The sequence below is a fragment of the Leguminivora glycinivorella genome, chromosome 22, assembly GCF_023078275.1.
Source record: "Leguminivora glycinivorella isolate SPB_JAAS2020 chromosome 22, LegGlyc_1.1, whole genome shotgun sequence".
NCBI lineage: Eukaryota > Metazoa > Arthropoda > Insecta > Lepidoptera > Tortricidae > Leguminivora > Leguminivora glycinivorella.
In genome coordinates, this window is record NC_062992.1 from 8,417,731 (window position 1) to 8,443,584 (window position 25,854).

The 25,854-nt window shown below is 37.5% G+C and overlaps 1 protein-coding gene across 3 annotated transcripts in view; it reads left to right on the top strand.

Annotated features, from left to right (window-relative positions):
• Positions 1 to 620: 620 nt before the first annotated feature.
• LOC125237950 (RNA-binding protein fusilli) overlaps positions 621 to 25,854 on the top strand; it is a 52,241-nt gene continuing 27,007 nt past the window's right edge. For all 3 annotated transcript variants that reach the window (XM_048145194.1, XM_048145195.1, XM_048145193.1), the window contains exons 1-4: positions 621 to 697; positions 9,262 to 9,413; positions 11,569 to 11,658; positions 12,336 to 12,390. In XM_048145194.1, the coding sequence (XP_048001151.1) occupies positions 9,347 to 9,413; positions 11,569 to 11,658; positions 12,336 to 12,390 (212 nt within the window). In that variant the 5' untranslated portion in view covers positions 621 to 697; positions 9,262 to 9,346. The remainder of the gene's footprint in view (positions 698 to 9,261; positions 9,414 to 11,568; positions 11,659 to 12,335; positions 12,391 to 25,854) is intronic.

Consider the following 25,854-nt stretch of genomic DNA (forward strand, 5'->3'; position numbering starts at 1 on the left):
TTAACATTATACTTGGTTTTGTGTATAATTTATATAAGTATATGGTTTAGTTTAAATATTTTTCTCAAACATGCAATGAAATATTGTCTTTACGTTCCTTAAAATGGGCTGGGAAGTATCGCTTTTTGGGCGCAACAACTCGAGAGAACTGTAAAGGGATTTCATATTATTTTTCAGGCCTAGGCCGGCAAAGTAACTTTTTTTTTATAAAATATTGTCCTTTAGAGCATTTTTTATTTATTTCATTGTATGTTTGAGAAAAGCACTATACATGCCTCGGCGTGAAAACGGATTCCCGGCCTCGTATCCCTATCCGTATATACCCACTTGGCCGGAAATCCTCATTTTCCCGGCCTCTGATGTAATGTACTATTACAGACGTTAGGATTAACCTAACATATTACTTAATACCTACCTTTTTCTTTTATTTGAGAGCGTCAGGTATAAATTGTATAAAACCTGGCATTAAGTCTGCGATTTGTGCTTTTTTATATATTGTTCAATAAGTTTAAATAAATAAATAAATAAAATATTTGTGTAGGTACTTATACGTTATTGTATAACTTTGCCCATCATTATTTATGTATTACAACTTTGCCCGCATTCTGTTTCAGTTCGACGAGTTCGCGCGCTCGCTGCAAGTGGACCCGCACTCCCCCCTCTTCAGGCTAGTCACAGATGGACAACCCCCACTTAGGTCTGTATCACTATTTTATTACCTATCATCATCATTTTCTTCACCATCATCTCAGCGCTAAAGGCGTGGCTTGCCCGGACGACGGGCACACGGTGTTTTCAGTCAAAGGAAATAGTAAATCCGATGTACTTATTAGGATATGTTTAAGAAACTTTTATGGCAAATAAGTCCGTGTAGAAATAGTTATTTATGTGACTGGTTGATGAATGATTACATTGATTACATCAAACCTATTTAAAAATCCCGCCATAAATATGTGGCGTTCCATGTTTAAAGGGTCCACATGCTTTATGTGCTGCAAGTGCATGGAAAATCACATGAAAAGTTGTCATAACTTAATAATAGATGGGGCTGCATTCGAAAATTGTTGCGTCTAGTGCCTAGTTCGTGTGTTAGGTATGCTTGAATCCAGGATATCTAGACTGCTGAATGAAAACGATAGCGGACTGTAAACACTATTTTAATTACTGGTTCTTCAATACAAAAATATTATAATAATTAACAATTATTTTTGACGCGGCGCGACATGGGTAGCGCGTTAAGCGAGCGGATTTTTGTTCTGCCGTCCCCCGCGGGCCGTCGTTCCCGTCGCCGGTAACCGGTCCGGTGACGCGACGGTGGACGTCATCGCTGTTGCTGGGGAGTTAATTCGAGGTGTCGGCGGATCTGTCGCCAACATGTACTCCCGGCGTTGAAGAGCTTGGGTCTTCAAGGTCTTGGATGGGCAGAGGGCAAATCGTGTTGAAGGCTCGACGAATTACTCCCTTCTTCGTCTTTATGTCGGCTACTCGTGCGATGCCATCTCTGCCAGGCAGCACTTGGATGATGCGGCCAAGGAGCCACATAAGAGGCGGTAAGGTTTTGTCCTTGATGACGACCATGGTTCCGACGTGAAGTGTGCCCTTTGAGCTCTGCCATTTGGTTCTCTGTTGCAGGTAACCGGTCCGGCTCGAAGGACCATATGTTGCGTCTAGTGCCTAGTTCGTGTGTTAGGTATGCTTGAATCCAGGATATCTAGACTGCTGAATGAAAACGATAGCGGACTGTAAACACTATTTTAATTACTGGTTCTTCAATACAAAAATATTATAATAATTAACAATTATTTTTGACGCGGCGCGACATGGGTAGCGCGTTAAGCGAGCGGATTTTTGTTCTGCCGTCCCCCGCGGGCCGGCCGTTCGTTCCCGTCGCCGGTAACCGGTCCGGTGACGCGACGGACCGACGGTGGACGTCATCGCTGTTGCTGGGGAGTTAATTCGAGGTGTCGGCGGATCTGTCGCCAACAAAAATCTTGACGGTTAACTCTATACCATACTATTCAATATATTGTATGGACGGGCACGCGACGGCGATGCGATGCGATGCGACGCGGTGCGACGAAATCAAACCTTCGATCTCTATGGAAGTGTCTTAGGTGGGCGACGGCGATGAACTATGGATGATAGGCGATGCGATGCAACAACGCAAGCCACGGCGTAAGACGTCCACTGCTGAATATCCTCGCCTCCCCATTGGACCTCCATACGTACCGTTTGGAACCTAAATAACTATATAGAATGTTATTGTTTTCATGATTCAAGATGCACGCGATTTAACTTAATTTATGATGAACTTTTACTGTTGCAACAACGACGGAATCGCATGTAAAAGAAATCTGTAGAGTTCAAGTTAGTAAGGAACTTCACGATGATCGACTACCGACATATGTGACGTTATAATTCTAAGCCTTTTAGGCAATAATAGTACATTACGATACAAGTTCGGAGTTCACTTTGGTCGTGTTTAATCGCCACTCGTTTCGAACTTCCTCTTTTCTGCTTTGCTTTTTATCAGATTTTTTGTTGGAATTTTATATGAAAAGGATTTTACCATACTTAAAGCAAAAGGATTTCTGTTAAGAGGGCTTTCATGTGAAAAATAGTGAAATCGCAACCGAGCGCTTAATCATACCGTGTGTGTGTATCATATTAAAGAGCTTTCCGAGTAGTTTATTATAGGACTTTTTCTACTTGGTCTAACAAAATATGAGAAAATGTCCAGATGGCAATAATTGGGACGGGGACGTATATAATAGAACTTTATAATCACTAAGGCATAAGAGCTATTTTAGTAAACGTTGCAGATTAATTTTGTACGAAAATAACTCCGATGTGATGTAGATTTTCAAAGAAATTGTCACATAATTTTAGGTAATTTCTGAAAAAAATTGAATTAGTCTTAGCCTTGTTTACTCTTTTTAAAAACCTTATAATAAAAATGTAGTCTGAGAAGTTTGTAGTACAGGATATACGTATTATAAATTTACCAGTTTCAGTATTCCAAATTGTCCAAATTTTACAAATAAGATCGACTAATCCAGCACTATACGCGGGTTTTCCTAAACGTGCATCAGAGAAAAATTCATAATTAATTTAATGAGTTAGTTTTCTAAAATCCAGTCTGATAAGTATCAAGATAATAAGATGCTCTAATTGAAACTTGAATTAAATATATCTATTAGATAACGGAAAGTGTAGTATTTCACCGACTAAAACTATCAATTTTGCATTATTTTGACGTTTTTCTCGAAAGCACCCTTAAGGAAGAAACCACATGTAGACAAAAACCCTTTTACTGCTGTTAAGTGTAGATTATGCTCTCATTTTAATACGCATTGCATTCATTTCCGCCTGATCCTTATCTTTTTGGTATGTAAATAAACATTCAAACACAATAGAATATCAATATTAACCACAATTCCACTATTAAGTCTATTTTAAACCTATTGTCATTAATGATATTGTCATCCGAACGTCATTAATATTGAATGATGGTATTGTATGGTATCATATCGAAATTATCTATCGCTAGATTATAGGTACAGATTGACTGGATGCAAAACATCCGGTTTCAGATTTATGTTTATTCTCATACACACATACATTTTAGGTCAATTTTCATTACAATATTTAGGTTAACTTAGGTTTAGAAATACCATAAAACATTGATTTGTTATTAAACACCATTTGTCACAAAAAAGGACCAAAAACTACAATTTTAATATTGGAAGGTATTACATCTTCTTTTTTGTCTGCGACGTGGGTAATGTCATATTCTTTTTCACCACACTAACAGGTAAAGGCTCTCTTGATACATCAAAAACAAATGACAAGGTTACATTTTATCCACAAGAGTGCAAAGTAATCTCATACTAATTTTAACTTGAAGCCCAAAGCTCGCTGTAGAATTGACGGTTAACTAATGATTTTGAATCATAAAAAGCAAGAATAATTTATATAAGATTTACAACATTGATACTAAGAATCGTACCTCGATTTTTTTACGCCACCTATTAAATACTATCATAACTACACTGACGATGCCTACAAATTATTATTTTTTCAAAATGTGTATTGACTTGATATCATGATATTAAAATAAAGAAGCATGTCATTTGTTCTTATAAAAAATAAAAACACGCAATAATATTTGGAGAAAATATGATTTTGGCTACTTCCAGGCTGCGAAACAGCGCCATCTAGTTTTAAGTCTAAAAGGCCCATACATTTCAGGGGTACGCTTTTTTGTATGACTTTATCTGTCCCGTATCCCGTTATATATCGTCCTTCATAAAAGTTAAAATGTTGTTTCACTCGGTGGCAAGATTTGTGTGTCCCATTCGCTGGCACTACGTCGACAGCCGAACTACTGCCGCAGAAATTACATTCCCGTATATGTATTTTCAGTGACAGTACGTCGACAGGGGAGCACTGTCAGCGAAAGGGTTAAGTGCCGTCAAATGTTGCAACTTTGCCTACCCTGTCTAACCTTGCCTGGGTCTAAAATGGTAGTTCTAATAAAAATAGGTGTTTAAATCAGGGATGTAACGGATGTGGTTTTAACGGAACCGGAAGCGGAAGTTTTGAATTTAGTTTAACGGAAGCAGAAGCGGAACCGGAACCAGAAGCGGAAGTTATAGATGTTAAAAACGAAATGAAAAAATAACACATAGGTATAACATAAACCAAAACTAATTAAATTACCTAGAACTTTTAGGTGTTTACTGTTCAGCCTGTAATCAGCAGTTTGTAATCAGCCTTTAGGCCCACTTAAGGCTCAGCCACGACATTGGACCAAGCGCGGCAGCGGTGAGCGGCGGCCATACATTGGAGCGAGACACAGCGATGGGACTTTTCATTCGCACGTATAGCTGCCGCTCACCGCTGTCGCGCTTAGACCAATGTCGTGGCTGGGCCGTTAGGTTTTAAAAACGAAAAGAAAAGTAACCTGATATTTTATCTTAAGTATATCATTCATTACAATCCAAAAATTTAAAAAATAAAACTTAATAAATCTAAAAAAAAGTTCAAATGATTAAAAAAGACTCTGGAATCGAACTCGAGATCTCCTGTTTCAAAGTCAATGCATTTGACCGAGACGCCATTTCGATTTACACTAGCAGTGTCGAAATACACGATATGTATCTTTATTGACAAAATACGTCATTATTTCTGAGTCTGCTTGAGTTAAGTAAACCAATATCTTTAAATCCGCAACGCAGGCTTCGTCAACTGAATACAAAATCCGTTATTAGCTACAAGCTTCGTCAAAAAGTAAGACAATGGAAAATCCGCAACATGCATCGTCAATAAACTAAACCTAAAAGTACATATTAAAAAAAAAAAAAACACACACACACACACCTACAACTCAAAAACACCCTGCAAGTCGCCACCAAAATTTAAATCACCTTGAACTTTAAGATTGTTTGTTGTTTAGGTAATCACTAAAAATCACATAAGAATCCTTTTAAACCTTTATTATGCCGTAAAAGGTTTTAGAAACGAAAAGAAAACTTACTCGTAGGTAGTATAATACAATCCAAAACTAACCAGTAAAAATTATATGTGTAATTGTTAGCACACAATTAAATTTTTAAATTAAATGGAGTGATTGTAAAAGAAGTAAACTGTATTTAATAAACAAATCTAAGGGGAGCTTCTAAGGGGATCGTAGATAAGCCCTGCACCACTGAATAGTTGTTCACTCGCTACTAACTAGGTGGACAGGACAAATATTGGCGCGCAATGGAATGAAGCGATTAATGTTTAGTATCGCAGCACGTGGCAAGCGGAGAGATGAGCGAATGATAGGTATAGACCTGTTGGTCTTTGATGTACGCCGCTCATGTCCCACCGTCGCGCTAGGTTCCGACATCCGTTATAACTTCCGTTTGAAAAATAACAGAACCGGAACAGAAGCGGATGTGTAAAACAAAACGGAAGTTCCGCAGTAACGGAAGCAGAAGCAGAACTCCGTTACATCCCTGAATGCAATGCAATGTTAGGCAGGGTAGGCAAAGTTGCAGCATTTGACGTGCCTCACAACGCTCAAGTTTCCACAATATTGGCACGTGCGGTTGAGCAACAACTTTGCCCCTTGTCAAACAAATAAGTAACTATTAACCCATATATATACATACTAGTATTGAATGAAAAATGCGAGACTTTTTAATAATAACAGTTTGCGTTACGAAACTTCCAAACGGGACGGCACTCCAGAGTTCAATGGAATCGCACTGAAACTAATGTCATTCAAGCATTAAAATGGAAGCGAGCTTCCCTTCCTGTCACAGGTCACGGGTAAACCAGCCATTTAAATAATTAAACCAATTAAATTTACAGTAACAACAAAGTCACTCTTATTAACAAAAGTCAGTAGAACCATCAATTAAATGTACATTTGGTGCGTTTTCACATTATCCGATCCGATATCGGATGTCGGACCGATATCCCATACATTTACGCCGCCAACTTTGTTTTTTAACCCGCGACGCATAAACGGAGGGGTGTTATAAGTTTGACGTGTCTGTCTGTCCGTCTGTCTGTCTGTATGTCTGTCTGTCTGTTTGTCTGTCTGTCTGTGTGTGTGTGTCTGTCTGTGGCATCGTAGCTCCCGAACGGATGAACCGATTTAGATTTAGTTTTTTTTGTCTGAAAGCTGAGTTAGTCGGGAGTGTTCTTAGCCATGTTTCATGAAAATCGGTCTACTATGTCGCAGTCGGGGGTTTTTTCAAAATTTTAATTTTGTGGTTAGGTTATTTCCTTTGAAATCCTTCCGACTTCTGATATCGGATCGGATAATGTGAAAACGCACTTACAGCAAAGGCAGTCGTATATCCGATCCGATATCGGATGTCGGTCCGATATCCCATACATTACAGGCGCCATCTTGGATTTTCTCCATTGAAATCTTTCCGACATCCGATATCGGATCGGATGAGGTGAAAACGGACTGACATAACCAACGGTCTATGACACTGATGATCCCACCAAATGCGAGTAACCGATGAGCTATCGGCGGTCTAAAGCCTCCGCCACACATAACGCGTTTTGATAGCATTACACTGAGAGAAAATACAACCAGTTTTCATGTTCGTTCAACAAGTTTTTTGGTTAAAATAGCGCCTACGTGCTCTTTGGTTCAAACAACAAGCTACTTGTCATTTGAATCTGCAATATATTTGAATCAACAAGTCGATTTTATAAAAACAACTTGACACATATTGTTTTAAACATACGTTTGGCTGATTCAAACGGATAAACCGCAACAAGTCGAACTTATTAAATTCACAATGCAAATTTCTCTCAGTGTAGCGTTAGCGAGGCGCAATGATAGCGGCGCGCCGGACGAACGCTGGCGTTCCGCTCGCAATCCGCGCGCATTCTGCTCGCAATCCGCGCTCGTAAGTTCCCACCGGTGTCAGTTGGGCCACAGTATAATAAAGAGTACTATCGTATGGTTGGGCGCAACGCCAGCGTTCGTCCGGCGCTCCACCTACGCTCTCAAAACGCGCATTTGTGGCAGAGTCAATGACGTAGTAAAGGCCCACTCTTTACTTTTTATCATGCCCTTTTATCATGATATCATGAGACTAGGCTTGTGCCGTTTCGTTCGTTGATCGGAGCGCTCCGATCTCGTTCAATCGCTCCCACGAACTAGTTCGCTCTTTTAGGTCTTTTGCTCATTTAGTTCAACCAGACCAGCGACCACTGCGGTCGGAAAGATCAGAACGAATGGGACCGAATAGTGTCTAAAGGATATGAATAGTCCACAGATAGCATAGAGGAATAAGTAAGGGAAGAGTTGTAACTCCATACATCAGTAAATGCGAGTTATTTGTAGTGACATCTATCGTTATTCACTCGTCAATCACGCGCCAACTAGCGTAAATTATCAGTACTGCTACTCGACACTAGGTGCCGACACTATTGCGTCTGCCAAAAATGTAATATTAAAACAGTTTACACCTTATATTTTCAGCTGAAGTAATTGAAAGCAAAGTAGTGATTAATACTATTGTAATATTAGCTAAAAATTGTTGAGTAATAGACTTTTTGTTCGTAGTGACGTCTATTGACAAGTAGCAGTACTGATAATTTACGCTAGTTGGCGCGTGATTGACGAGTGAATGACGATAGATGTCACTACAAATAACTCGCATTTACTGATGTATGGAGTTACAACTCTTCCCTTACTTATTCCTCTATGACAGATAGTAACATTCCGGGCCGAAAGGTTGTAAGTAACCGAAGTTTAATATGAAAATTTGACTTTTTTTGTTGCTCTGCTAAGTAGCTCTCGCTCTCGGTCGGCGTAGTCACACATTCGTTCTCGATCCAAACCGCTCGCGCTCGCCGATCCTATACTGAACTAAATGAGCAAAGACCGATTCTCTGAGCACGGAAAGATTCAGTTCATTTCGGTCATTGATGGGATTTTATTCCTAACAGTTCATAGTTCGTGAACGACACAAGCCTACATGAGACGCACATCACGCACACAGAGGGCGGCAGCTTCTCAGGGTGCAAGAACAATAGAATTGACAGTATTTAAACTAAAATAAACTTGGCTATTGAGTGAAATTAAATACCTACTAGGCGATGGAATAAAAGGCGGATATTGCCTGACTAGTAAAACGGTCCATAATTATATTCCTATCATGGAATAGTCATAGTCATTCATGAACAATATAGCATTGTGTATGAACATATAAAATAGTACATGAAAAGAAAGAGGAACAAAAAACTATTCCGAATCTAGGTATAACCTTGCTTATAAGTTAATAAACCAACTAATAGCATAGAAAAAAAAGTTAGGGAAGAGTTGTAACTCCATACATCAGTGAATGCGGGTTATTTGTATAGGCATAGTTAAGTGACATCTAGCGACAGTCACGCGACAATCACGCGTGAAATAGCGTGAATTATCAGTACCACTACTCGATACTAGGTGGCAACTGTGTCTCGTCTGCCAAAAATTGAATATTAGAACAACCTATATTAAGAGCAGAAGGAATTGAAAACAGAATACTGATTAATACTATTGTAATATTATCTAAAAATTGGTGAGCATTAAGACTTTACGTCCGTCGCGACATCTATTGAGAGGTAGCACTACTGATAATTTTCGTTAGTTGAGTGATTGTCGCTAGATGTCACTTAACTATGCCTATACAAATGTATGGAGTTACGACTCTTCCCTCATTCCTCTATGCTAAAAGCATACATCTCCCATTCCAGGCAATGTCTCCATCCCGAAGCGTGCAGCAAGGAGCTGACGCTGCCCGCGTACTACGCGCGCTTCCACGACTTGCGCAAGGAGTTCATGCGAGCGTACGCGCTGCGCGCCGTCCCGCCGCCCGAGCCCGCGGCGCTGCACGACATGCTTACTTGTATCCTTTCACAATCTTTTTTTTTTTTTTAGAAAGCAAACAGCCTTTTACAAGTAGGGCTGCCATCTCGAATTTCGCCAAACCCGGACAAAGATACAAAAAAACCCGGACATTTGGCGTAAATAGCATTTTTTCCCCGGACGAGTCAGAACTTTAATTTTCATCCATTTATTTATTTAATTTCACACAATGTGTAATTTGCAATAAACAATTATAAAAACAAAACAAATTTTCTTACAAAAAAAATAAATTTGTCTCTTTTTAGGTTACTAAGTTACTAGGTTAAATGGGGTATCGTTAGAAAGGGCTCAAATTGCACATATCAAAACTATTTCTTATAATTTTTTTGTTAAAAAAAAAGAATTTTGAAGGAAAATGTTAAAAAAAATACCGTTCTTCCCCCGCCTTCCATCTTTTCCATCTCCAAAGTTTACCAACGAAAATTTGTTAAATTTTTTTACGAAACATTGGCTTTATGCTAGACTTTTTTTTAACCATTGAAAGTTTGTACGAATACGGAACCCTCGGTGGGCGAGTCCGAGTCGCACTTGGCCGGTTTTTTATTATGTAAACAGATATTAGTTAATCACTCAACTTTAATTCTCTGATAATACATAAATTCAATGAGGTGCTTTCTTACGGGAAAAGTGTCCGGGTTTTCCCCGGACACTTCTTGACTCCCCGCCCGGACGGCCTCCAAACTAGGACAAATCCGGGGAAACCCGGACGGATGGCAGCCCTATTTACAAGTAAAGTTTACAAAAAGATATATAAATCTAGGCCTAGAGTTTCCTACATTACTGGATGATTAAATTTAAGTAAAAATAGTAAACAAAATTACACACGCAGTAGTTGAGTCGCACGCAAGGATGCATCTTATAAAATCTACTTACTTAATGAAAAAATAATACAGTTAACACAGTTAACAAGAAAACAGTGATTGCCGAATCTTGTTCTTGAAACTGGACAAATTATGAGCAAAAATATCAATATTATTAATAGAATTGTTATAATTAAATTAAAAGTTACTAGTGCGCCTAAAGAAAGAGTTTTTAGCATAATGTGTGCTACAGGAGGAAATAGCGAAAGTAGGTTTAGAACGTAAGTGGAACCGAGATATTTTCTAATAAAAAGGGGTGAGTCAATGTGATTATTAATAATTTATTATCTTGACACAAACAAACGCGTTCCTACGCAGTCTAAGCTTGTGTAGGTGTGAACGCGTACCATGCTCGTGTCACAGTATAATAAAGAGTACTATCGTACAGTATGGCCACTCCCGCTCCCCGATGAAAGTGCTGCCCACCCCCTCTCGGTTACCTCACAGTTACCGCCTGTCAAAAACGCGAACAGTCGACCTGTCATATCTCACTCATACAAGCATGGTACGCGTTCACCTACACGAGCTTAGAATGTGTGCTAGGAACGCGCCTCTTTCATATATTTGATCGCCAGTGTCCGAGATGTGCTCGTGTGAGTGAAATAAGGCAACAATCCCCCTGTTAACTAACTAACGTATGGCTCTGTGATCCAAAGAGGATCTTGGCCTCCAAAACGAGAGCACGCTACTCCGATCCTGCGCAGCTTCCTGCAAATTATCTGTTTGTGGCTGACACAGATCCGCCACCACGCTGTCTCCCCGGCGGTATCTGGGCCGACCCGCCGGGCGCCCCCAGTTGGTCTTCCCAGATACGCCCTCTTAGCAGCCCGATCCTCTCCCATTCGTAGTAATACCCTCAGTAATTTTATACATATAGGAGTTTCCTAAGAAGACGCTGGTCTGAAAAACGCTGGGCTAGGGCTGTTTGAAAGTCCGAAATCCGAAATGGACGAAATGTAATTAAGACGGAGGCAAGCACGAATTCAAATTTAAGATTTTTAGGTGTTTATTACCATCGCGCTGTCGGGGGCGGTGCCCGCAGAAAGCCACTTTATTTGTGCGCGTGCGCACGCACACAGACGCTATACTCGTGTCTACACAGCACTCTGCCATACGAAGCGTACTTTACACCCTACTTTTTATGATTCTTGATTCTCATATCGTCTGTCTAATTCTATCATCCTGTATTCATATATCCCGTTCACCTATACAATACATCAATTGAAATACTATTACTTGTTTACTATAACAAGTTTTCCTTACATTTTGCATCAGATTTAGGTATACCCCCGTACACGGGAGACAATTTCTACGCGGCCGAGGTCAAAGACATGGCCAGTGTTATTAGGAGAATAATATTAGACGGTAAGCAATCATACAATTTAGTTCATCTATTATTTCTTTATACACTTTATTGCACACAAAAAAGTAAGTTTGGCCCAAAGGTTAGCTGGTATAGAATGCCTTCTGGCATTTAGTTTGCCTTTTGTACAATTTTCAATTGCAGTAAAGCTTTAAATAAATTAATTAATTAAGTACAACTGGCGGACTTAATGCCTTTATGCATACATACATACATACAATCACGCCTATATCCCATGAAAGGGTAGGCAGAGCACATGAAACTACTAAAGTATCAGTGCCACTCTTGGCAAATAAGCCAATAGGCTTTATGCATTCTCTTAATTCTCTACCAGTCAACTATTTTAATCTTGTAAAACCAAAGTCAATGTTATCTATCGACTTTGCATGTGGAGTTTTCTTTTCTTTTAATAGGTGTTTGTCGATATTTTATTTGTACATGTCCATATTTATGAAATTCAAATAAACTTTACCTACTTAAAATTAATAGACATACATAAATTATTTGTGATAGTTTTCTTAAATATTAACGCGAAACCAGTACACGCTGTCCCCATTATATATGACATCTGCACATTAGATTACATATTGCCATATGAAAGCGGTTTGTAGCGACATTCTTTCAGGGTCAAATAAAAAGTTGTCATTCTTTACTAAAATAAGTTTTGTTTCAATTCCAGGTTTCCGGTTAGAGCTGCCAGAGACGGTCGACTTAGTATTAGAAACTGGAATATGGTAAGTTACTTTAAAAGCTCGTCTTTCTTGTCCTGTTCAATTAATAAACTTCACGCAATTATAAAATAAATAAACAAAAATGTACCTATAACAATTTAACACAATAGTGTAAACATTAGGAATAGGGAACGTTCTCAGGGGCTTGAAATTTTCAGCGCCTACTCCTTTTCTCAGAGCAATAATTTTCTCATATGATATGCACTTATTTTAAGAGGATACAGTAGCGAAAATGCTAAAATGCAAAGGAGCCCCCCTTTCAACTTGGGAAGTTTAGTTAAATATACAAGTGTTATTAACTAGATTTATCGAAAAAAAATTCCATTAAAAACAACTCAGTCAAAAGATATTTAAAAAAAAATCTTTAAAATCGATGTTCCGCTCTCGACTCTTTCCCCCTTCAAAACTTAATCAATCGGAACGAAATTTGAGAATTTGAATAACAATGAAACAATCTATGTCGGACCGTTTAGCTTTTTTGGTTAATTGTTACCAATCTTGAGTATCACACCTTTTTTTGCGCCACAATGAAAAAGGCCGGTTTTGGAAATGTTTGGCTCTAGAGTCTTTAAAAAGAATATCAAAAAAATCAAAACGGTCCGACACAGATAAAAATAATAACAATCTGTGTTGAAAAAATCATTGCTCTATCTTCAAAAACCAGGGGGGAAATAGTCGAGATAGTGCAGGGGGAATAGTGGAGAATTGACCCCTACCGTATCGTCTTAATAGCATAAGACATGTAAGCGTTAAGAATTCATTTTTAATGTCACGATTACATTAAATTTCTTCCCTTATCATGTCTAATCAATTAATAACAATAATTGATGAAATTGCCGACATATAATAATATGCCATACGTTAATCCATAAGATTTTTCAATAAATAATATAAATATGTTTATTTATAGCACATAAAGAAATGATTCATGTTTTTCATGGATTTATGACAAGCTAAATGATTCACGTCGTTTTAACGAGTTATTGTTAAAATGTGTTGAATCTGAAATTTAAACGAAATGTAAACTGATATAAAAAGCAGCCACGGCCTCTAATACTCATATCAAGGCCCAGGGTTGGAACCGAACCTGCTGGCGTAGCCGAATGGCAATCGTCGACGCCAGACGCCGACAGAAATGCAGTCTAACTCTGTCGCACCAATACGCATAAGCGATAGAGATAGATAGCTATGAAACAGATCATATCGTGAGCGAAACAGATCAGCTGGTGTAGTTATGATAGTATATATGTAAAGGTGGCGCTAAAAAAATGAGGTTACGATTCTTAATCGTATGGAGACTGTAAATCCTATGTATATGATCCTTGCAATAAATTAAATAAATTTTACGAAAACTTAGAAGAAACCAAGGTAACTTTGAATATTTTCCCATTTTATATTCCCGTTCAAAAAGAATGAGAAGTTTCCAGTTTTATTTTGTCCTAATTAACTAGGTTCTACTGTCTACTGTTGTACTAAATCAAAATCAAAGCACTCGTATTGTGTCATATTTGTCACGACTAACGTTTTTATCACTCCCACCCTTTTCATGTTTACGAGTAACAATATGACTGTCTCATAATACAGGAGCATTCTTATCGCTGTAAAAACTCAAGAAATTGATTACTGTTTTCAAACCAGCGTAAGATTGACTTAAACCATTAAGATTTGAGTGTGATTGGGGGTCAGTCTTGTGCGGTTGGTTGTTAGGAGACGTTAAAACATAGACTACCTCCGGCAGACTTCGCATTAGAGAATATAAGGCTACGACGTATTGACGCGACGCGACCGCGCCGCGATCTCTTGTTTAGATTGCACACGTGTGCGCGCAGTTTTGTCGTGCTCAGCTAGCTGCGTTTGGACCAGAACTCTAAGCGCTATAACCTTTTGAACGCTTATCGCCAAAAGCATCATTGTCAAATTATGTCCCTGGTCCAAGCGAGCTTCACACTTGAGAGTCGTGCACGTCGGCAAACATTGTGACTGTAGTGATAGTGTGTTACGTTTTCATGTAACGCTTACGGCATATTTGAGGAAATTGGCGCTACCGAATTGGTGGTGATATCTTGAGACGTATACGTATACGTGTAATCTAAATCTAAAAAGAAAGAGTAACACGACTGGCTAGGGTCGCCATGAAGTGTGGGGTGCTTCGGGTGTAATGATAACTCAAAAGTCAAGTCAATACTCTATATTTATTCAATAAAAATCGTGCTTATATACTATCCTGGTCACGGTCAATAGTCATTCCCATCTGTTTTAACATTACATTTTATTGTATGTTTTATGACCAATAATCATTACTTTAATTATACCATAAACTTTATGATTACTTATAATTACATCGTAAAACTCTATGATCCATAACACACAGCTGCATGAGCATAGGGTTGTCACTCTGTATGAGATGAGTTATATATCATCAGGGTTTTCACACTACACTACAACGGACAACGGATAGAAAAACCACATGATAATATATACAAATACACAAGCATCCTTCCATATCCTTATCCTCCTGAATACGCACGGCCGTTTCGTCCGTGTTGTGCTCAGCTGGCTGAGTTCGGAGAAGGCAGCACGACTCTATTCTGTAGTGGCACACCTCGAACACTGGCGATCAAATATATGAAAGAGGCGCGTTCCTACGCACACAGTCTAAGCTCGTGTAGGTGAACGCGTACTATGATTGTATGAGTAAAATATGACAGGTCGACTGTTCGCGTTTTTGACAGGCGGTAACTGTGAGGTAACCGAGAGGGGGTGGGCGGCACTTTCAGCGGGGAGCGGGAGTGGCTATACTGTACGATAGTACTCTTTATAATACTGTGGTAGTGGTTACTGGTTCTTTCTACCGTGAATGAAAATGAAATATTTATTTTTCAAGTAGGCATATTACAATGCGCATATGAACGTCAAATAAAGCTACGCCGGCTCTAACCCTACGCCTCAGCCTCGAGAAGATTTCAGTCCCCCCTCAGTTGGCTCAATATGCTCTGCTCTTCCCTACGACTCCATCAGTTCGCGCGCAAGTCAAACTGTGTGGTGATAACGTGTTACTTGTTAGTGTAGGTTTTAGCATTACTCAGGAAAAAAAATCAAAAATCAAAAACATTTATTCAGTAAGTAGGCCACAGCGGCACTTTTACAGAAAGTAAAGTAAGGAGGTCCCGGACACGCACAGGTGTCGGTTTGGTGCTGAGTTGCCTCGGAGACGAATCAACGGTAGGAGCTATGACTCAAGTGCTCTATCTACCGTGTTTGTGCTTAATGCTCTTCTCACACCCCCACCACTCCACTCCGTTCTCAACCGTCAACTGTCACGCACGTCAGTGTTGTAATAACGTGTTAGTGTAACTTGCATAGCTTTCTCACATAACTCTCGCTTTATATCCGTTTCCTCGGTTGTTGAATCGATGCTCAATTGTTTTATTGAGAGATCAACTTTAAGCGCTCAAGTCGAGTGACTCGAGTCTCGAATGCGCTATCTACCGTGTTTGCGCTTTGTTCTGCACCCCCACCATTCCACTCCGTCTTCGGCCGTCAACTCGCGCGCAGCGCGCACGTCAAACAGTGTGGTAATAACGTGTCAGTGTAACTTTACTCAGCTTTCGGGAACAGTAGATAGATAAATCTTGACTTATTCGCGCTCGCTCGGCTGCCCCCTCGGTGCCGGATAGTATCAGATACTTAGCGATACGTTCGGGGAAACCAGACTCTAGAGTGTCTTAAGTGCGCTATCTACTGTGTGTGCGCATTGCTTCGCACCCCCACCACACCACTCCGTCCTCAGTCGTCAACTCGTGCGCACGCCAGTGTAGTGATAACGTGTTAGTGTAACTTTACTCTTTCGGGAACGATAAGGAGGTGAGTGCCGATAGCTTCTTGATTACGCTCAGATGGAATAATCCTCATGTCATTTGCGTTTAAAAGCGAGTGCAAATATTTTTAAAAAGTGATTGCATGGTGTTTTATAAAACGCCGACCGTGGCGTTAGATTTCTTGAGAAACAATAAGGTACCGGCGCCTATGATTGATCGCATCGTTGTTTTTATTTTTCTTTTTACCAACGAACGTGAAGACATAATTTAAACTCATTCACACTTTGAATGTGGGAAATGTTAAGAGCCGGGCCATCTTATACTAACCCGTAGCCGTAGTATTACGAAAAAACTGCATGAAAAAAATTTAATCGTAATCCTAAGTGTCCAAAGCACGTTGAAATAGTAGAAACCCCACCGAAAGTACTTGTAACCTAACTCTAAACCTAGTTTTTCGTGATATATTTGGCAGTGCCACACTAAATTTCATATTCTCATTCCCATTTTCTGTCATTTCAAAGTTCTCTGGATTAATTGTCAGCACCTTGGGTAGCCGAATGGCATTTGCAATTTATCTCTATCGCCCTTGCGTATAGGCGCGACAGAGCCAGACTGCATTTCTGCGGCGTTTGGGGTCGCAATGCCATTCGGCTACGCGGCCTGGACGGCGACCAATGAACCGTTGGTCTAACAGCATTAAAATTTTGACAAACTGGCCTTTCATTAGGACCGACGTTTCATTTTGACGACCGGTCTGGCGCAGTCGGTAGTGACCCTGCCTGCTGCGCCGCGGTCCCGGGTTCAAATCCCGGTAAGGTCATTTATTTGTGTGATGAGCACAGATATTTGTTCCTGAGTCATGGATGTTTTCTATGTATATAAGTATTTATATATTATATATATCGTTGTCTGAGTACCCACAACACAAGCCTTCTTGAGCTTACCGTGGGCCTCAGTCAATATGTGTAAGAATGTCCTATAATATTTATTTATTTATTTATTAGGCCTGCGATACACATGCTTGCAGCTTGCACAACTGGCATGCCAGCCGCGTACAAAATTACTAGCAAATGGAGTGGCATGCAAGTTGTGCAAGCTACAGGCATGTGTATCGCAGGCTTTAGAATTAGCAGTTTGTTTGGAAAGTACTGTAAGGAATTTCAAGTCCAGCAAAATTAGATCTGCCTAAGTGTTCGTACGTCATCATTTCATTATAAGTGCGTTTTCACATTATCCGATCCGATATCGGATGTAGGACCGATATCCCATCTCATACATTTAAACCGCCATCTTAGATTTTTGCCTTTGAAATCCTTCCGATATCGGATCGGATAATGTACACTAAGAATATCGTCATTTTGTTTATATCATAAATGTCGTTTCAAATATTCAAATACGCCGTAATCTATTCGACTTGGTATGCTCGCGACATACTACAATAACAGCTACAAATTTTAGACATAGCGTAAAAAGGTATGCTACTACGCAATAAACATCGTGCCATTTATGAAGACGCGTAATTTGGCTTATGTATTTTTTTTTGAGATAGACATTTTCTTTCCATACAAGTTAATATTATATGTATAGCTAATTATAGAAGTGGTCCTTTCTCAGGACAGTCTGACAAGAACAACAATGAAATACAAATTAATTAACGTTAAGAAACAAGGAATTAAAACTACTTTTAAAAATGAACTAAATTTAAACCTTAAACCCAATAAAATAAGTAACTAAAAAGATATCTATCTACCAATGCATGGTCCCCCAAGTCTCCCCTGTGGAAGAGTCTTTAAAGGGCCAGACTCCAGAGTCTGTCAAATATCATCTATTCCTAAAGACCTACCGAAGACTATCAATGTTAAGGTAGGGTAGGGTACTTTTTCATTGGGGGCCAAATTTTGAAGGAATTTTAGAGGACAGATTTACACCAAAAATGCAGTTTTATTACAGTGTTGGCCACTCATACAACCATGTCAAAATGACAAGCAGTAAGATATTTCTTATAATCTGATTTATAACGTCACTATGACAGTTCTACAGTGGCCTAGGGTTCCAATATTTCAATTGGTTGACTGCACATACAGAATAGGCTAGTTTCCCATACTTAAAATAAAATATTTTATGCAGTGCACGAAATAAAGCACCACATAATTAGAAGAAAAATATGGACAGTAGTTATATTTAAACAAAATTTATATTTAATAAGTCAAAGAGAAAGATATAAAGTAAATGAATTGACCGTGACGTCACTCCTCAGTATTTCATAGGAATTCCATATTAGAAAACCGTTTTGACAGTTCTTAAAAAGAAGCTGGTTTGACTAGTAGGAAACTAGCCTATTAAACCTACGCAGTTCTTCCGTATTCGTCAGTTCGTACGTAACGACCTAGTATTTTTATATAATACCTAACTGGCTTGAGCCTGCAACTGATGTCAACGATAAAGTGACCTAAGGTCAAAGATCGCTGCGTAGTCTTTGCTTCATATCGGTGGATCGTTCAATATCAATATTTTTATTTTACAATAACAGTAATATATTATGAATACAGTAATTTGCTAATTAAGCTAATCTTTCAATTTTAGTGTATACATAGAAAAATTGAATAGAATAACACGATTATGGGACTTTTTTTTTTCAAAGTTGTCCACCCTTCTTTTATTTTGGATTTGGAAATTTTTAGGTTTTTTCCCATTCCATTTCCATTTTATCATACATTTTGTATGGCGGTAACGGAATGGAAGGTTTGAAAAATGTATGGAAATCTTGGGACAATTTTTTTTTTGCTATCAGGATCGAAAGACCTCGCGATTCTGAGTGAATTGCATAAAAAATGTTACAAAAAAAGTGGGGAGGACAACTTTGAAAAAAATGGCCCTTGTAAACGTGTGCTGGCTTATCTAAAAAAATTTGAAGGAGACGTCTTAATGTTCAAAACTTAATTCTTATTAATTAGTAAATGTGTTAAAGTCTAGTGGAAGGGTCCTATTTTGTCGCTTAAGATGTAGGCAAGATTTGTATGTGCCTTTATATATGAATATCGTGTTAATATATCCTTATGACTTAATCCTAAACATTCTCAATTAAAAGGTGCCTGCACTTTGTCACTTACCATACGAATTTGTTACCGTCCGATATGTACTTATGGTTAAAGAAGCTATGGTTATCTGACTAATTTGCCTTGTTGCTTTGTATATATTTTGTGTTCCTTGTCAACTCTTTAGTGTATCTTTCACATTCCTTTTTGTGTGATATAGTTAGGTTTATCCTATTACTGTATGTGTATTTATTTATTTATTAATTATTTATATATTATTTGCCCATTGTCTTTATGGTACCATGTTGTACAAATTGCGGAATTTGTTACCCTCTTCAAGTTTTCTCTCTCATTTACTCAAAGGTTAACTGGAAGAGATCCCTCAAAGGGATAAGTTCGCCTTTGTACTTCACATCTCAATGTATGCTTTTTTTTATGTGTTTTTGTACAATAAAGAGTTACTACTACTGTACTTATATTAACCACAATTTCGTAACATTTTTGCCTGGGAATGGCACATATTCATATGCTATTTATTAACAAATTATCTCAAACTTCACGAAGTATTATTTGTTACTATTTATAAATCTTTCTCAAACACACACCAAAACGTTATCATATCATAACCTTAATGTTATTGTTAACGACACGCGATGTATTTCGAATTAGCCCTTATCGGCCGCGTTCCTCGGTTTACGGCTAACTCGACAAGCAAACACTAGTGGCTACCATGAGGTTTTAAAATACAACTTTGCACCCTTGTATAACAATTAGAACGAATAACTATTATTGTATGGTAGCTCTATTCTGAAACTCATGAAGTCATTATAGACACACAACTAACGTAAACACTCGAAGGTGACGGAAGATTCTTAGTAAAATGATCAATGATTCTTGGTATTTATGTGAATCTTAACGTCGTCGCAAACTAGCGGAGTTGGCGAATAATTGTTATTAATATCTATTTCTTTCTTAGGTATAATTAATTTCATATATATGACTAGAGAACAACCTTGTAAAGACAAGGCAAACCCAGAAGTACTGAACAATATATTTTTTAGATCTTCAATATCGTTCCAGATAGACAGAGGCAAGATCTTTGAAATTTTACACACATTTTGATTAAGAATGATTTTTTTGGCTTATAGGTATTAAAACGCTTTAAATTAAATAGTTGATCGCCATTAGGTAGACATACTTCCATAAAGTTGTTTTCACTTTTCAGTTTTAGTCGTTTTTAGAATGATTTAGAATCCAGATCCAAATCCTCTAGAACAGTGGTGGGAAAAGTACTGCCCGCGAACCAAGTCCGGCTCGCGAAATTATTGTATCCGGTATCCGGCCCGTCACCGCTCCTTCAAAATATTGTGTCATGTGGCCAGCACTGTAGTAATAAAACCGTGTGTAAATGTCGGGCCACGCTCAGTGTAGGGTTCCGTTAGTTTTCCGTATTTTTTTCAAAAAACTGTTCAACCTATCAAGTTCAAAATAATTTTCCTAAAAAGTTTTTATAAAGATCTACTTTTGTAATTTTTTTCATATTTTTTAAACTTACGGTTCAAATGTTAGAGGGGGGGGACACATTTTTTTTTACTTTAGGAGCGATTATTTCCGAAAATATGAGCACGTGTAGGGTAAATACAACTTTTTTTTCCACTTTTTATTTTTGCACTTTGTCGGCGTGATTGATATACATATTGGTACCAAATTTCAGCTTCCTAGTGCTAACGATTACTGAGATTATTTGCGGACGGACGGACGGACAGACAGACATGGCGAAACTATAGGGGGGTTCCTAGTTGACTACGGAACCCTAAAAATTTATTTTTTGTGTAAGTCCTTCATGTTTTGGCCCCAATGAAAAAGGATTGCCCTCCACTGCTCTAGAAGTGCTGAAACTGAAGCTATCTAATTTGTTTCGAAACCGTTAAACTTTGGCACTACATCGCTATAATGATTTAGCCAGAACGTAATCCGACGCACAGCGGCGCGCGAGCACGTTTTGCGCACTAAGCCCGTAACCAAACACGTTCGGAAACTCACACTTTTCGCATCCTAACTCTAAACCGTTTGCGTGCTAAACTAAACCTTGTTTTGTTTGATTTAGATGTTTATTTGTTTGTAATCTTTTTGGATTTATAACGTTTTAGATTTGGTTAAATATAGTGCTGATTTTAAGAAGTAGAAATAAGTTTTTTCTTATAGGTTATTTTGTTGCGAAAGTTATCCTTATTTAGATTGAAGTTTGGTATTTATTTGAGTGTGACTTTTGTGGATTTATTACGTTTTAGTTTAGACAAAATTTAGTGCTGATTTTGAGAAACAGAAATAAGTTTTACCTTAAATTATACGTTATGTTCGCAAGCATTAGGTAGATATGTAAGTATGGTTATTGTGCCTACTATGGTATGGTTAGATTATGTTAAATGCTGATTCGAGAAACGTTCAGTATTAAAGCATTGTGTTGCCAGTTAGCTAATTTCAATGTCGTAATTATAAGTAAAATATTATTTTGATTGATTAATTTTTAGCTGACTTTGTCTGTGATTAACATAACCTGAAACCATTCAGTAAACATGACCTAACAAATTTGTTTTTAGTTTATTTTAATAAAATATATAGGTATAAAAGTTAAATTAACCATAAGCAAAGGCTATAGAATTATACCATCGTCCTTGCTTTAACAGTAGTAACAGTTACTAAGTAACATAACCTAAGCACAAAATTTAAATTTTGAAAAACCGATTTTCTTGAAACATGGCTAAGAACACTCCCTCAGAACTAGGCTTTCAAACAAAAAAAAAATTAAGTCTAAATCGGTTCATCCGTTCAGGAGCTACGTTGCCGCAGACAGACACACACACAGACGGACTGACAGACACATCAAACTTATTAACGGGTTAAAAAACTAAGAAGTTATTTGAAATTAATTTGTATGAATTAAACTTTGTCTAACATTCTTTAAATACAAATGTGAAATATATCTGCAGTGTATTTAATATCTATTAGTTAGTAATAATGAGGTTGAAAATCGTTCACACATTAGTATGATATGACAGTTTTTTTGTCCGAAAACTGATGTCTCTCACATGGTGCTAATGACGTGCCCTTTTGTTTTTGTTTCTTCACATCTGAAGTGTTTTGTTTTGTCCCTTTTTTGTGTCACTTGTCTACGATTTGAACTATTAGGTAAGTGTCGCAAGTCGTAACTTACTTAGCAATCTTTCATCTCATTCTCCCAAGAAGGATCACGTGTTCAGATTTTCTTTGTTTATAATATTGTCTTCGGTTACCGCGATAGTTACTCATGAAATAAAACTATGGAAACGGATTATATCGCGTGTAATGAATTTACAACAGGTAATCCGTTTCCATAGTTTTCTTTCTTTGTTTATTTATTGACAATGACAACTACATTGACCATATTCGGAAGAATTTTAAGGTTTTGAAACAAATTATTTGATTATTATTTGACTATCATGCTTATCTACAATATGAGAATAGTTTCCAATAGGTATAAGTAATAGCAAAGACCTATATAACTTCGTAAAGACCGATAAAGTCTAAGAAAAAAACGTACCTCAAAACCATACAGAAAAAGGTACGGTGAGCTAAGGTAAAATACCCCATAATGGACGGTGATGCCATTATGGACAAAAAAACACAAATCCTTAAAAATAAGTATCTAAAATACGTTTCTAAAAACTGACGGCTATGTACCATAAACTAGAGTTGTAGAGCTGTTTAATTTTGAAGTTTCAATTAATTCGGTTATTTCTGAAGGATTTGGAGACAAGATAAAATTCACCAGTTTACTGAAAAAAATATCAAGACGAATTCTTAGTAATGTTGCTAAGAGAGATGAGTTCATGTATAAAATAATAAAAAAATAACGCACGGTGTAATCTTGAATGCGTTTTACTTACTGCATTAAGCATGAGATAAGGTATAAAACATACTAGTTTGTTGCTCCAAAGATATAAAGAAATGATGTTATTTTGCAAGTGTCCATTACTGGACCCGAAAAACTGCCTACCTCCTATGATGGACAAGGAACAATTTACAAAACCAAAATTTACAAGAAACAATCCTATGTTAAAATAACCCAAACGAATTGTATTTATGGTGTATAAAATTGACTCATTGCGTATCAGTTGGCTTTAAAAGTAAAATTTTAAACTTATTTCACTGTCCATAATGGGGGATCCATTACTGGAGAACTGCCGTCCATAATTGGAGAAAAAACACCTAGTTTTAATTTGTTAACTATGAAGAAACCAATAGGAATATCTATTCTGCAATACGCTTGAAATGTAGAAGAAGGACAGGACGTTCAAGATATAACACGCTTGGCGGTAGAATTTTTACATTTATCAGTGAAATATCAAAAACTGGCGAATTTTTTCCTTAAACTGTCCATGATTGGGTTCGTCACCTTAGATGGCGATACACCTTTGGGGTACGCTCGGCTAGATGGCGCTAATATTAATACTTGACATTTTAAAACATATCAAGCTAAGAATATGGGCCAAATTGTCAAAACTGAGGTTCAAAAGTTTTAAGCCGGTGTCGAGTGATGGCAGTCTATGCACTGTGATTACACATTTTACTTTGACAGTCATTCTCTATAATACTCGATCCTCTTTGGTAATAGTAATCAAAATTAAATTCGGCTTATCACTGTTTTGATTGTTTTGAACCCATAGATACTCAAAACTCGCTTTTAGTTCCTTTAACTCTTTGAGGTAACAGGCTCATTCTCCTACAAATTTTTATTAAGAGTAAAGTTTGTTCAGTGGGTCGAAAACAACCCAATGGGAATATACACCCTGTTTTTATTGAAATCCGTTAACTTTAAGGCAATAAGGGAAGATTCTTTAGTTCAAATACAATCAATTTCTCTAAGAAACTAGCCCCTTAAGTGCGTTTTCACATTAAAAGTTAGTGCGTTTTCACATTATCCGATCCGATATCGGATGTCGGACCGATATCCCATATATTTAGCCGCCATTCTTGTTTTTTTCCTTTGAAATCCTTCCGACATCCGATATCGGATCGGATAATGTGAAGGCGGTCGCATTTTAATGTATGGGATAGTATAATTTTCTTATATTTAATCTATGATTATGAGCATTTGCTGTAAAAATTTAAAGTGTCGGTATATCCACGGTGTATGACAATTGTAACATTAGACAACCATATCGAGTGGGGCAAGATTACCAGCTCGTTACTGATAAGGACTCGTAACGATTATCCGTTATCAGTGTGCGTTCTTAAGATTCAGAATGTTTTATTTTTTATGATATATAAATATTGATAATACATACAATTTAAATAAATTTAATAGGAAAATTCTTACATACTCCGATGTAAGAAGTTTTGGAGAAATGTTAAGTAAATACTATGACTATCAATAATAAGTTAACTTATAAAGCCGTGTACAGACAGGTGTGTAAAATCCACAATCCTACGGACTAAATTGACAAATGACTGACAGGTAAAGTGTTACCAGGAACAGCAAAATAAAAATAGTGAAGGGTATAATGTCGATAACAATATATCGACAAGTTGCAAAGTACACATAACAGACTAGTTTCAATCAAGAATAAGCATTAAGCATATTAGTTTCAAATAAGAGGGACACATTTTGGTTTGTTCGATTTTCGAGGTAGTGGATGGATAACATGCGTTTTTACCCACTAGTTTTAATGCAAAAAAGATTTCCGAGCCTGTAGGTAAAAAATAAAATACCCTGTCCGACGATAACTTTACTAGTCTTTATTATAAAAATTATTAATTCCCAGCCGGTGTATTATGCTTCTAATTTTATCACATATATGATATGATGTGGATAAAGTATCCGTCACGCTTTGGCAAGTATATCATAAATATCTATATAATTTTCATATAATATTATTACTGGTTTGAAATTAAAATTTTATCTCTAATTAGAGGTCTACAGAGCTTTTGATCTGTCGAAATCACTGAAAAAGTTATTATATTGATTTGCCGATCAAATTGCCAATTTGATTCCGGTCTGGGTGCACCTTAAAACTACTATGTAATAATAATTTTAATATCGATGAGAACGACACTGGCCAAACTGTGGCAACATTTGTTCACACTTGTCAATTTGGTCCGTAGGTTTGTGGATTTTACTTTACGAACATTTCATGTAACGCTCATCTCATGCCAGAGTACATAGTAGTGCAGAGTCAATGTGGCCCGACTCTAATGACCTATTCCATGTCATTACTTATTTCCTCGGTCGGCATACAATTTCTCAATGAGATCAATATGTTTACTAGACAAGGAGGGCGCGTGAAGGGCGAATGTTACTGAGTTTGTAATCTTTTCACCCTTGGGTTAAAACTGTAAATAGTAACAGTAAGATGCAGTTAAAGTGCATAGATACGATACAATCGTGGATATATCCATTTTATTGCTCTACATTCTCTACAATGACAGCGACATTTATTTAGTTACATAATCTTAACAAATATATAATTATAGTTACAAAAATATACCAAATACACACTTACAAACTAACACAAAACTACACAAAGCAACCAAAAAAAAAGAAAACAAAAACCCTACAGTCTACTCATATAGGC